We start from the raw sequence: 13,717 nt of genomic DNA on the forward strand, positions 1-13,717 counted from the left end.
TTTTGATACATTTCAAAATCAGTTACAGACACTTGTATACTTCCCACTAAATACTTCTGCATACACATCATTGACTAGAGCTCAGTATTTGTTCAGGGTTGTTTTTTTTCTTTTGAGACCAAATTTACATAAAAGAAAATACACAAATCCTGTATTTATCATTCTATGAGTTTTGAGAAGTATGTACACCTGTGAAACTCAAATCCCTATGAACATACAGAATATTGCCATCACACCAGGAAGCTCCCTCATGTCCCTTCTATGTCCCTTTCCCTCAAAGGCAACCACTGCTCAGATTTTTTCCACCACAGATTAGTTTTGCGTGTTCTGGAAAATCTTATAAATGGAATTTCTGTATACTCTTTCATGTAAGTCTTCTTTCACTGAGCATAAAGTTTCTGAGATTCATCTATGGTGAATGTGTGTATCAGCAATTTCTTCCTTTTTATTGCTGGAACTGTAGGAATATATCACAGGTTTGTTTATCCATTCTATTTTAGACAGTTGGAATATTTCCAATTATTAGCTATTGCAAATACTTTGGCTATTACAATTGCACTCTACTAATTTTCTTGTTAGCTTAGTATATCCCCCTATAATATGTCATCACCTGGTTTGCAGAGAAGAGAAAACTTTCAACCAGAGCAACTCATTTACTTTTTCTCCTGACAATTTCAAAAGAACAGTAGACCTTGCTTAACACAAATGATGTGTTATTAAAATGCTGTGCAGGGCTGGTCATATTCTATGTTCCATGCTCGTTACATTACACAGGTACATTCACTAAGCTGCACACTACTGATTTGTGTATTTTTCAGTATGGATATTACACTTAAGGCTTGTTGAAAAAACTATATGACAATTTTCCTAATGGCTTATAATAGACAGTTTACACTTTAGGTTCTGTTTTAACCCTCAGCCCTTTGTCCACTCTATCAAGTGCTTAGTAATACAGCAGTCCCTTTTATCCACTGTTTTGCTTTCCATTGTTTCAGTTACCAGCAGTCAGCCAAGGTCCCAAAATATTAAATGGAAAATTCCAGAAATAAACAATTCATACACTTTAAATTGTGTACTGCTCTGAGTAGCATGACGCCATCTTGCACCCTCCTACTCCGTCCTGCCTACAATGTGAATCGGCCCTTTGTCCAGCGTATGCACACTGTATACACTACACCTGCCCGTCAGTCACTTAGGAGCTGTTTGGTTATCAGACGGACCGTCGCCGTATCAAGTGTTCAAGTACCACTTATTTTACTTAATAATGGCCCCCAAGCACAAGAGCAGTGATGTGAAAACTGGGAGATACCAAAAAGAAGCTGTAAGTGCTTCCTTGAAGTAAAAAGTTGAAAGTTCTCAACTTAGTAAGGAAAGAAAAAAAAAATCGTAGGCTGAGGTTGGTAAGAGCTATGTATGGTAAGAACGAATCTTCTATCTGTGAAATTGTGAAGAAGGAAAAAGAAATTCGTGCTAATTTGCTAAGAGAGACGACATTCACAAAACATTTATTACAATATATTTTTACAATTGTTCTATTTTATTATTAGCTATTGCTGTTAATCTCTTACAATGCCTAATGTATAAATTACATTTCATCACAGGTATGTATGGATAGGAAAAAACAACACAGTATATATATAAGGTTCGGTGCCACCCATAGTTTCAGGCAGCCACTGGGGTCTGGGAACATATCCCCCTTGGATAAGGGGTAATACTGTATATTAATCCTTAATCCTTGGAAGTTCTTTATAAAAGTAGCTGCCAAATCCCTTTGGTAGTACAAATAACTTACCCCTTAATTTATTAATTCGGTAAATTGGGGTTTCTGTACATTATTCTTTTCCCTTAAAAATGAAGTAGGCCTGTCCCTTGCTCACTTTCGTCTGTTTTCAAACTACGTCATAAACTGACCTGCCCTTACTTTAAAGATGAGACTTTAAGAACTGTTTTACTATATGGACAAACAAACAAACCAAAAACCAAACCAATCATGATATTGAAGGCACCAAAGTTTTGCCATCCAAAAACTGTGCCTTTTGGGATATTGATTTGAAGCTGGTTATGAAGAAACAAAAAATTCAGAAAGAATCTTTGATGGCCCTTCCACCCCCCTTTCCTGCCTAAGGGAAGTCATATAGGAAGGACTGCTGCTGCAAGAAGGGAACCTTAGCATACTCACTTTAGGATTTTCACCTGAGACTTATATGAATGAAGTATAGAAGCCAGGAAGGATCCACACAAAAACCTGTTCCGCTGGATTCTCTTCCATGTCTCATTGTTTCCGGGTTGCCTAGCAAGAATCTGTTTGCCGCGTGTTCCACTCTTTCTTGGCTCCCTATGAATCACCTACTTCCCCATCGAAATCCCAGCCCTCTGCCCTCCACAGCTTCTTGGTCCAAAATGGTATAAAAATCTCAACTGCTCAATGCCTTTTTAGGTCTCATTATGACACCCCCAAATGTACATTCATATAATAAACTTTGGACATTTTGTCTTGTTAATTTGTCTCTAGTTATTAATTTGATTATTAGGTCAGCTAGAAGAATTTAGGACGTGGGAGGAAAATAAATTTTTTACGCCCCCACAATGTTTTCCTATCTATTTATATCAGAACAGATACTAATCTGTATAACTCTTCAAATCTCTCTCTGTATGGAGCAGCACTCTTTATAGTAGCATAAAACTAAAATAAATGATATGAATTTAATCTGTTACTAAAAAGTATCCATCCTAAAGCTGATATTAGAACTATCAGAACAAAAGAGTCCACAGTATCTGAAACAATGTAATATTTTATATCACTTCAGATTCGCTCATGATGGGAACCACTTTCATTCCAAAAGCCATACGGAGATAACAGAAGGCACCTATTATTTCATCTGCCTAGGATGCCTCACTGTTTCCAATCACAAGCTCCTGGGGCTGCCACTCATAGTACCCTCCCTCCGGGCCAATGAGGTGGACACACAGGAAGCCACACCTTGCTCTTCTCAACGTATTCAGGTCAGACTAGTGGACAAGCACTACAACTGCACTCAGTTGCAAGAAGATGTCAGTCTGGTACATTCCTCACCATGTGGAAGAAGCTAGTTTGTAGGAGAAGGAAGCAGACATACCAAGACATGCAGAGCAGACGAGAAAGCGCTGCCGTGTTCATAGCCCTTGTTCTAAGAATTCCTAAGCCCCTGCCGCATCCCTGCTCTTCTTGCTGCATTGTGATGTACGAGGATAAATTTCCCTTTATGCTTCACCTTGTTTAATTTAGATGTCTGCGCCTTTCGCCGAGAGAGGTCCTTAACCCAAAGATACGCCTAAAGTAAAAAGATCTACAACTGCTAGACTGGAACGTTACGATCCCTGTTGAGTAGCATGATGACGATATAATCAAATAGGATCAAATATGTATAACACTGAAGGCACAAGATTTTCCTGAGAAAATGCCAAGATTAGAAGCTTTCTTGGATAGTAAGAATATCCAATGTGCATCAACATAAACAGAGACACACATTCTGTCATTTCCAAATTTTGTTTTCATAATTTATCTCATGTAAGCACATAGTCATGAAATTATGCCAGTAAATGATCTACAAAGGTCATCTAAGTCCATGATACTAGCAATTCTTTTAAAACAGAAAAAGACAACATGTAAGCCCAAGAATGTTCACAGGATAATGAACATCTTCCACTTTAAATCACTAATCTGAATGCAGACTCAGGCCAACAATAATGGAAAATGAGTGTGAAGAATTTCAGCACTGCAGTAACACAGGAAGTATTTAAAGCATAAAAGAACAACTAAATTGAGGAATTATATCTCAGTTCATCAATGGATGTTCTAAAAGACCATACTATCAGATCATAGGAGTAAAACTATTTCACAATAAATTTTATCCCTACTTGGGTATGTACCTAAACCCTTCTTGGATACGGCATGAGATCCAGAACATACTTTCTTAAACTAAATTCTACAAACATGTAGAGCAAAGACAGTTAAAGGAGTCACAAATGATTAATTGTGAAATCACATGCGTAAGACATTACTTCCTAACTTGTAAAGCATCGACACTTAATGAGATTTTATTTGATAACAGAATTTTCTTCAGCTTGACTCTGCTGTTTTTATCTTTTTATCTAAAATGACTAAGCAAAATATAGCCTAGTCATAAGTTAGTTTTGTTTTGATTACATGGTGCTTACTGCATGATGATTTAACACATTCTAGAGTCAATCATAATATTCATCAACTAAAGATGTATTCAGGCCCTTCTTGCTATTTATGGCACATTACCTTCTTTCACAGATTAATATTACCATCAAAAGAGCGGCTGTCTTAAAGTAAGAAAATGACAAGAAATGAGAATAAGTAAGAAATGAAGATTTACTCAGGACTGAGCCTGACAGTATAGTAAAATGATTCTATAATCCTAACCAATAGGAGAACTGATAAAAGCATAAGAATACAGGCTATGACTATAGATAACAGTATAAAAATATTATTTTCTTAATAAAAAGACTTAGAGAAAATAGGATTATATTCCAATGTGTCACACTATAATAGTTATTTCTAAATTATCATTAAGATTGAGATTTCTCATTGTAGCCATCTCACCCATATTTGAAAAAAACTTCCAAGTAAAAATATGCAGGTTTATAGAGGGAGATATAAATTAAGTGTGGAATCAGAGAACTGGAGACCATTTAGACACAAATCATTTCTTCAGTAAGATTTACTGAGGGCTGCCTATATGTCAGACCATGCATGAGCCACAGAGGACGCAAGAAGTAACAAATCAGGCAAAAATTCTTGGCCTCGTCATGCTTACATTTTAGCTCAGAGAAGAGCTAAAAAAATAAAAAAGATAAAAAAATAAAAGGTGGGGGAGGAACTACAGCCCAAAGCCATGCAATGCCTTCCCACCTCCCAAGGACACAGCTACTTAGCATAAACTCAGGCTACAGTTCACATCTTCTGGGCCTATTCCTAAGACTTGTTGATACAATACAGTCCATGAGAGAGGAAAAAAACTTTAATGCAAAACATAAATAATTAGGGAAACCTATCTTAATGTCTACTTACTGGGTTATGGAACTGTCGACCAAAACGGAAGGAATTTAATCGAAACAGAGACTGCACCAAATTTTAGAAATACTTATGCTAAAGGCACTCTGCATTAGACTCTAAAGATGCACTTAATGAGCTAATAGATGCTTTATCTTCTCTAATATCTGAAATTCCTGGAATATTTTTATTCAGAGGCCTATTTAATATGAACTAGTGGTTACAGTTCATATCCTAGCATAAAAGAACTCTCAATGTAATACCACCGTCTCAATTTGTTTTTCGCCTGACTCCAAAGAAAGGCTTTAGCAACTACATTAGCTAATAGGCTTAACTACATTATTATCCCCAGTAGGTAAAGGAAAAAAATAGCTAAGGTGCTAGGAGTTTGCACACAAAAGGCAGTATTAAGGTTAACATTCTTCCAATAATATGCTTGTCACCAGGAATCTAACACTAGCTCTCTCAAATGGCTAAACATCTATTGCACATGATTCTAGGCTATTAAGCAGTTTAAAATAATAAGGAGAGTAATTTTATGTTCAATTAAAAATTAACGTCAAGACTTCAAAGTTGAAAACAGAAATAGTAAAAGAGAAAGTTGACAGATTTGAAAATTCATCAAAGAAATTACCACATGATTATGAAAACAATTCTTTCAACTCTACAAATGTCTGCTATCATTTTGAATCATAATCATAATGATTTCTCAACTTTATGAAAACAATAGAGAAGATAAAAATTAAGAGGACTAGATAGATACTTACACCACTGGGAAGGAACTCAGCATACTTTACATGAGGTGAATCAATATCCTTTCTAGAGATGATCAGATTTATTTACCATTCTGTAGAATAAAGACAGAAAATTCAGAAACACTTGTTAAGCCAGTGTTGAATAAAATTTTTAATTATACAATTCAAGGATATTAACAGCTAACATCAGCTAATCAGGTCTTTAAAATTATTTTGTAATTCTGAAATGAAACATTGGTGAAACAATGGTTTGAAGCAAAATTTAAAAATAAAAAAATACTAGTGATAGCTTTCAAAATTATTCACTTGGGAAAAGGAATGAATATCATATCCGTTACCAGACACCACCCAGGGAAACAGATTTAAACGTGCAATGGAATATATACACTACAGGGACATTCAAGATAAACTTTTTGATAATAACATCAGTGCAGTTCAGCAGAATCCTATAAACAAACAACATACCACAGCATGATTGCAACTGTGGGGTAAATTCTGGGGTCTAGTTTCAAGTATATTACTTATTTTACTGCTAGCCAAATCTTGATTGACTTAATCCTCTAAGTCTCTATTTCCCCATCCATCAAACAGGGATTATAGACAACTTCAAAGAGCTACAAGAAGTTAAAACATTTTTTAAATGGTAGCGATGAAGCACTTCACAAACTATCAAGTAGCAGGGGCCATTACCACCAATTTAAAAAGGGATGAATACCTATGCTGCATTTAGATCACTGAACACAGCAGAAGTTACCAGTGGAGGGAGGGCGTCAAGTACTTCCCTCTTCTGATTAGCATGCTACTGCTTCATGCGCCATTCGGACACTCTGACCCCTTTAAATTCAGACATAAATCTTAACAGAAAATGAAATCTACTATTCATGGTTTAGGAGCTAAAGATCATGTATTACCGACTGAACTTATTAGCAATTTCAAACCACAATCTATAGAGGCAAATATTTCCATTAACTCAAAGTTAAGATTATAAATTAAATGAAAGTGTAAAATGTTGATGTCAAAAACTTTCACATTAAAATACACATTCAGCACTGAATCATTAATATATTAAGCAAGACCAAAGTGTCTAACAATGACTAACGATATATGCAAAATGTACAAGGTAAAGTTAGAAAGCTTTCACATTTGCATATCCTAAACTGTAGCTTTAATGAAGTTCCTGTTGTACTTAATTTTCTTGCTGACTTAAGAAATACCTGTCCTGAAAAAGTAGATATAAAGTACAAAGAAAATCTACTGAAGATGTTGCTGACTGCATATCCCTAGACAAAATATCAACACCAAGCCACAAAACTGATTACTGGTCGATACACATTTTTCACTCTTGCTCAAATTCAGTTAAATATACTAAGTTAAATAGCAATGTGCGCTGGCATAGGCACAGATCATAAGATGTGATCCCAGCAGTTTATTAAACTGTCAGGGAGGGTCCAATAAAAAGTACACACACATACCACCTAATAGAAGGCCTAATGTGATAAGACTAAAAATAAAAGGTTTATGAGAGTAACAATTTAGAAATTAATTTAGGTTACAGAGAACTGGGAAGGCTTCTCAGAGTGAGATCTCAGCTTTTATCTGAAGATTAGAATAAGATTTGCACCAAACCAAGGTGTGAAGGGAGGTGAGAATCAGTAGAGAAAAGACTCTTGGGAGAAGGACCAGTTAAAGCAGATTATGAGGCATGTTTGGGAAATTAAGTAAACCTGTGTTCCTGACCTTTAACATGTATGTGTGAGGAGTAGAAAGGCTCAAAAGGGAAAAATGATTTCCCAGTAAAACAGGAAACTTCAAAACTGACCCAAGAAATGAATTCTTGAATAGAACCAAATACCATAAATTACAGATAATTAAAACTCTTCTATAGAAAAGGACATCAAGACCAACTGGGTTCTCAGCAGATTCTTAATCTTAAAAACAAAACAAAATAAAAAAACCCATAATTCTAATGACATTAACCATAGAAAATCACAGAAAATGTTACAATTCATTATATGAAGTCGGAATAACTCAATACCAAATCTAATAAAGGTAGTACACAAAATGTACCATAAACCAATTTCACTTGAAAGTTAAATGTAGAAATTCTAAATTAAAAAAATCCAATTAAGACAATAAAGTCCAGCCATATATCAAAAATAATATACTACTATAATTTATTGCAGAAATGGAAGAGTGGTTCTTTTTTAGCAATGAATATAATCCAATATATCAACAAATTAAGGAGAAAAAAATCATATGATTATATAAGCTGCTAAAAAGGCATTTGGTAAAATTCAGCAGCCATTTTTAATAAAAGCTCTATGAGAAACTATAGAAAAAAATTAAACATTTTGGGGGAAAATAGCAAGTATTTTAAATAGCAATACACTAAAACTATTTCAAATAAAATTACAGTTGTATGCACACACTATAGATATATTACATATGTATGTACATTACATATATAGCTATACCTACGTCAAGAATTTGCTTCTATATGAAAATTTGGTATCTGTGAAACTGAAAACAGAGTCAGAAATGGATAGATTAGAGGCGGGGATGGGAAAGATGATGTCCACAGGGAATATTTTTATTATTTTAACTATATGAATGTTATTCATTCAATAAATCAAATGACTAAAATTAGGAATTAGGGCAGTGAACTCACTAAACTCTTTATAATTCAACAATGACTTGAAGATAATAGCAAACATAGTAAGACATAAAAACAAATTAACTGGCATAAATTGGAATGAAAGAGAAAAATATCTTTTTACTAATAATCTGATGAAATACCTAGAAAACGCAAGCAATTCTAGTAAAAGAAAACTGAAATTAATAAAATAAAGGACAGGTATGATACACTTAAAACTAATAAAATTTTCCTCTAGTTTAGCAGGAGACACCTAGAAAAATGGGGAAAATATTTCATTCACAGTAGGAACTTTTTCCCAATATGCATGAGTAACTGCATTGAGAAATAAGCCCAAAAGATTTTTAATTTAAAAATAGGCTCTTAAAGTTATAAAAGCACAAAGTCCAAAGACCCCCAAGAAAGTGAAAATGAGAAAATCAAAAGTGGGCTTCACCGACCAGATATTGGAATATATTCAAAAAACATTACACAAATCAACATGGAACTTGCATAGGAATAAACACACAGATGAGTGGAACAGAATAAAGAATTTAAATATATATCTCAGTACATATAAGAAAATGTACAAATCAAAGGTTAAAGTTTATTTCAGCAGGAAAGGATAAGTAATTTTTTAAAACAATCATCACAAAACTGGTTATCACAGCCAAATAAACTAGGTCTTTATCTTATATATATAAAAAATAAACCTCAAGTGGAATAAAGTCAATGTAAAAAAACAAATCACAGCAATAAAAAATGTAGAAGATGACAAGTCTTCTAAATATTCTTAAAAAAGAGCAGAAACTTTAAAAGATATACATAAAAAGTTTAAAATTTCCTATTATGAAAAAACCATAAACCAACTAAGCAATTAAATCAGAAAAAAACATTTGACATGTACAGCAAAAGCAGATCCAAGTTGTCAAGTTTATAAAAAAATAGTCAACTTAGTTGAAATTAGGAAAATAACAATTTAACAATGAGATATCATTTTAGCAAAAATTTAAAAAACTGATAATATCTCCTCAAAAGGGTACTGTTATATTTCATTGGCCTAAATGTGAATTATGACATCCTTTTGGAAAGCAATCTGGCAACTTATATTAAAATTTAAAGTACTTACACCTTTAACCTATCAGTACTATTCCTGGGAATCATCATACAGAAATAAAAGTAATCACATATAATATGTACAAAAATGTTTATTGTCACTTATTTTCCAATTTTTTGTTTCTATAAACAGAGTTGTTTCAATCAATACAGGAATGAATTACAATATACTTTAACCAACTGACACAATGAAGTCATTAAAAAGGATAAATGACTAGAATTTTATCAGATGACTTGGTGAGATCTGCACATCGCAAATGAGTCTAAAAAGCAAAATGCAATCAAATGAGTATGATTGTGTTTAAAAAGAAAAACAACCAAAAAATTCTTTTATACATGTCTCACGTCAATATGTATATACAGATATGTACATACACACACACATACACACATTACTTATATATATCTAAGTATACAAGCATGGAGCAAAAACAGGTGGTGAAAAAGTAATCGAGAGTTGGGGTGAAGGATGGGTATGTGTATGGAACACAGGTCTGGAGGATAAATGCATCTATGCAATAAATAAATGCATACATTTATGCAATAAAATTATAAAAGTTCCTACTATCAGAAATGGATTCAATTATCAAATGGTTAGTTTGTGAAAAATCCTAAACAGTCAGGCTGAAGAATGAAGAAGCCCACTGTCAGCATTGTTGACTGACCCCTGAAACAGCTATTACACGGCCCCCTTCACCATTCTTTTAGAAGAAAAATACAACCCAGAAAAATCCACTAGGAATAAGAACTGTAGATGCTGTGTTACCCACAGGTGGTAAGAAGGCTCTTTTTACCCTAGTTTTTCTCTTTAATATCAAAAGTAGTAACTGTATAAAGCAAAATAAAAGAATTTCAAAAGACCCAATAAAAGATGTCTGCCTCCCACTCCAAATTCTTTCTCTTCCACTCAGACACCAGCCTCAATTTCTTCATACATCTTCGTACACATGTGAATATAACTTTAGGATACATTCCCAGCAAATTGTTGTGACAAAGAGTACACACATTTTAAATTACAATAGATGGATTTTATCAAATTGACTCCCAACTTATACTCCCACTTCGGGAAATGCTTAATTGTGAATCCAGTACATCAATGGTGATTTACAATTGAATTTACATCGTGCAGTTCAGCATGTATCTGTTTCACTCAATGATGGTAAACATAGAAAGGGCAGAATATTTAAATAAAGGAATAAAGAAATAAGAAACAAGGAGTGTAACGATTTAGGAAGAAAGCAAAGCATAAGGGAGTGAAGAGTTAGCTTAGCTGTAGCACAGGAGCAAGCAAGCCATCAAAGGGAGAGGTAACAGGGAACATTACAAACACCAATTAGTGAGACCATTAAACCCAGATCTGGATACCAAAAAGAATTCTCAGAAGTTTGAAACAGCTATTACAGGGCCCCCTTTACCATTCTTTTAGCACCTCACACAGAACCCAGTGTATCTATCTAAAATATCTATTTAAAATAAAACAAAAAATGTGTTAAAACACAGAGGTACACAAGCCTCATGATTCCCTAAGTTAGATACTATTAGTACTTCCAATTTACAGATGAGGAAGTGAAACGTCTTCCAGACCTGATACACATTAAACATACACACACACACAAACTCACACACACACACAAAAATATAAATACATAATACATGGAGGTGACAAAGGTCATAAAACTCAACTAGAACCAAAAGCTCTCAGTTTTTCTGTCCAGAAATAAATACTATTAAGCTTCCTGTTAATCCTTACAAAGATAAAAACTGAGAAAATAAATATACATATACCTGCATGTATCTAACCTACAATTTTTAATGGTGGTTTTAAAAAACATTTTATTATGAAAATTTGCAAACATGTACAGGGCAGAAAGAAGAGAGTAACAAATGCTTATGTACCCATCATCCAGCGTGAATAATTAACAACTCCCCTCAGACCTCCCCTGTTCGCATGGATATTTTCAAGCAAATACCAGACAGCATATCATTTTACATATAATCATTAGCAAGCTTTAATATTTGGCTTACAAATCCAGAGTAGCTTAGACACAAAAATTTAGAAAGTGGTTGGGAATGTATAAAAAGGCTTTTCCACAAGAAAAAAATGATAGCTGCCTGAAAATAAAATAAATGAAAATAACTAATTATAAATAAATACATATACCAACAGTGACACATTAAAAAGTTAAAGTAGGGCCAGCCCGGTGGCTCAGGTGGTTGGAGCGCCATGCTCCTAACGCTGAGGTCGCCGGTTTGATTCCCACATGGGCCAGTGAGCTGTGCCCTCTACAGCTAAGATTGTGAACAATGGCAGGTAGGAGTGGGCTGCTGTGTGCTGCCAGGGGCGGTGAGTGGCCAGCAGCCAGTGAGTGGCTGGTGGCCGACCAACAATCGGCAACCAGCTGGGGGGAACGCAAGGCTCATAACACCAGCATGGGCCAGGGAGCTGTGTCCTACACAACTAGACTGAGAAACAATGGCTTGAACCGGAGTGGGGGGGAGAGGTGGAAGGAGGGGGGGGGGAACCATTAAAGTAATGTTTAGGGTCTTTATTTTAAAAGGTCAGGAAAGTATGTGACACATTTGTTTTTAAAACTTTAAATGGTTCAAAGAAAAGTTTACATTTTAGGGAGTTAACCAGAAGGTGTGTCACTTATGTCAAACATTTTTTCCCTTGAACAATGCCAGATAAATGAGGTTTTATGACATTTGGCTGTGATTTGAGAGGCACCTGGAGAGTTCAGGTGAAAAATGGTTGGTGACAGGTGAAGAAAACAGAACCATGGATATTAGGAACTAATAACTCATCTAGATTAGAATACTAATCTCTCAAACAATGCCTCTAGATAGTTTAAAACTGTAAATAACAACTACCATCACTATTTAACGAATACTTGCCAGGGCCAGATATTCACTGGGTAACTGCTTTACACATACAAACTTATTTAATCTCACAATCCCCTGAGGTAGGTAATCAAGACAAGACACTACCTGCCCAAGGTCAATCAGCTAATGAACTTCCTTTTCTTATTAAACTGTAGTTGAAGTACTTATGTTGGCTTCACCTTTCTTCAAAACACAAGATTAGGGATACTATTTCTTTTCATTTCTCTGGAGCAAATGTCTAATTGTGATAGCTACTGTGCAACAAGTTGAGCAGCAGATATGCTTCTAAAATACCTAATGATGTTTATGTTTTACTCCTTATGATTCATGACTAAAGGTATGTCACACACCAAGGACATTTTTATTCCAGAAGCATAATTACATACACTACTTGTCAAAATTTAAAGACCTATAGACAGACACTTATGCAGCTTTTAGAAACGTTTAATGGAGAGTTTGCTGATAAAGAGTTTCCTTTTATGATTCTAAAACTGTTTCTTGTAACTTCAACCCACTCATCTGGCTGAATCAATAAAGACTAAATTTCTTCTTTTCTCTTTCACAAGGCAGCCTTTTAAATATCAGCATAATCTTTGTAAAGAGTCTAAATATTCCCAGTCCTGATTTCAGTCTGACATGGTTTCACTTATTATTATCCTCTTCTCTTAAAACGGGGCTCCCCAAACCCAACACAAGACACCCCTAGAGCGCCTAACCAGACAGAGCAGGATACAGGGAACCATTAGTGCCCTTGTCCTGGATCTAAAATTATATCACTTTCTCCCACCACCAAGTCATTTTGTGTGTGTCTTAAATTTGCAGACAAAAGTCTTTTGCACATTTCTTTAAGAAGCAATGATTAAACATCTATGATGTAACTGAAAACCAGTCTTCCCTTTTTCCCAGCTTTTTTAAAAAAGCAAAATAGTTTCATTTTTGCTTTTCCTTCTAAGCAAATATTAATATATATATATATATATATATATATATATATATATATATATATATTTTGCATCTATTATCTGTGTCACTATTATTTATTATCTGTACAAGCTCCTAAAGTAGTACCTGGAACATAAATGGCACTATTTTTGTTATATTTGTTGAACCAACTCATGAATAGATAGAAGAGGGCAGACCACTCACATTCTTTATGGCTTCTGGAAAGGAGTCTCTAGGCTACCATACTTCACTGCTAGATGATGTTGACGCTTTATCAATAAACAATTAATCAGAAGAGCCACATGACTGCCACATGCTTTCTAGAATTTA

The 13,717-nt window shown here is 34.6% G+C and overlaps 1 protein-coding gene across 12 annotated transcripts in view; it reads right to left on the reverse strand.

Annotated features, from left to right (window-relative positions):
• Window positions 1-13,717, reverse strand: part of HMBOX1 (homeobox containing 1) — a 167,364-nt gene that overhangs the window by 98,567 nt on the left and 55,080 nt on the right. For all 12 annotated transcript variants that reach the window (XR_012498141.2, XR_012498140.2, XR_002137473.3 and 9 more), the window contains exon 2: window positions 5,827-5,906. Coding sequence is in view for 9 of the 12 variants with exons in the window: in XM_019733209.3 (XP_019588768.1) it covers window positions 5,827-5,849 (23 nt within the window). In the remaining 3 variants the exon portion in view is untranslated. The remainder of the gene's footprint in view (window positions 1-5,826; window positions 5,907-13,717) is intronic.

This window comes from Rhinolophus sinicus, chromosome 15, assembly GCF_057876585.1.
Source record: "Rhinolophus sinicus isolate RSI-liver-muscle chromosome 15, RSI-T2T, whole genome shotgun sequence".
In the NCBI taxonomy this organism is placed as follows: domain Eukaryota; kingdom Metazoa; phylum Chordata; class Mammalia; order Chiroptera; family Rhinolophidae; genus Rhinolophus; species Rhinolophus sinicus.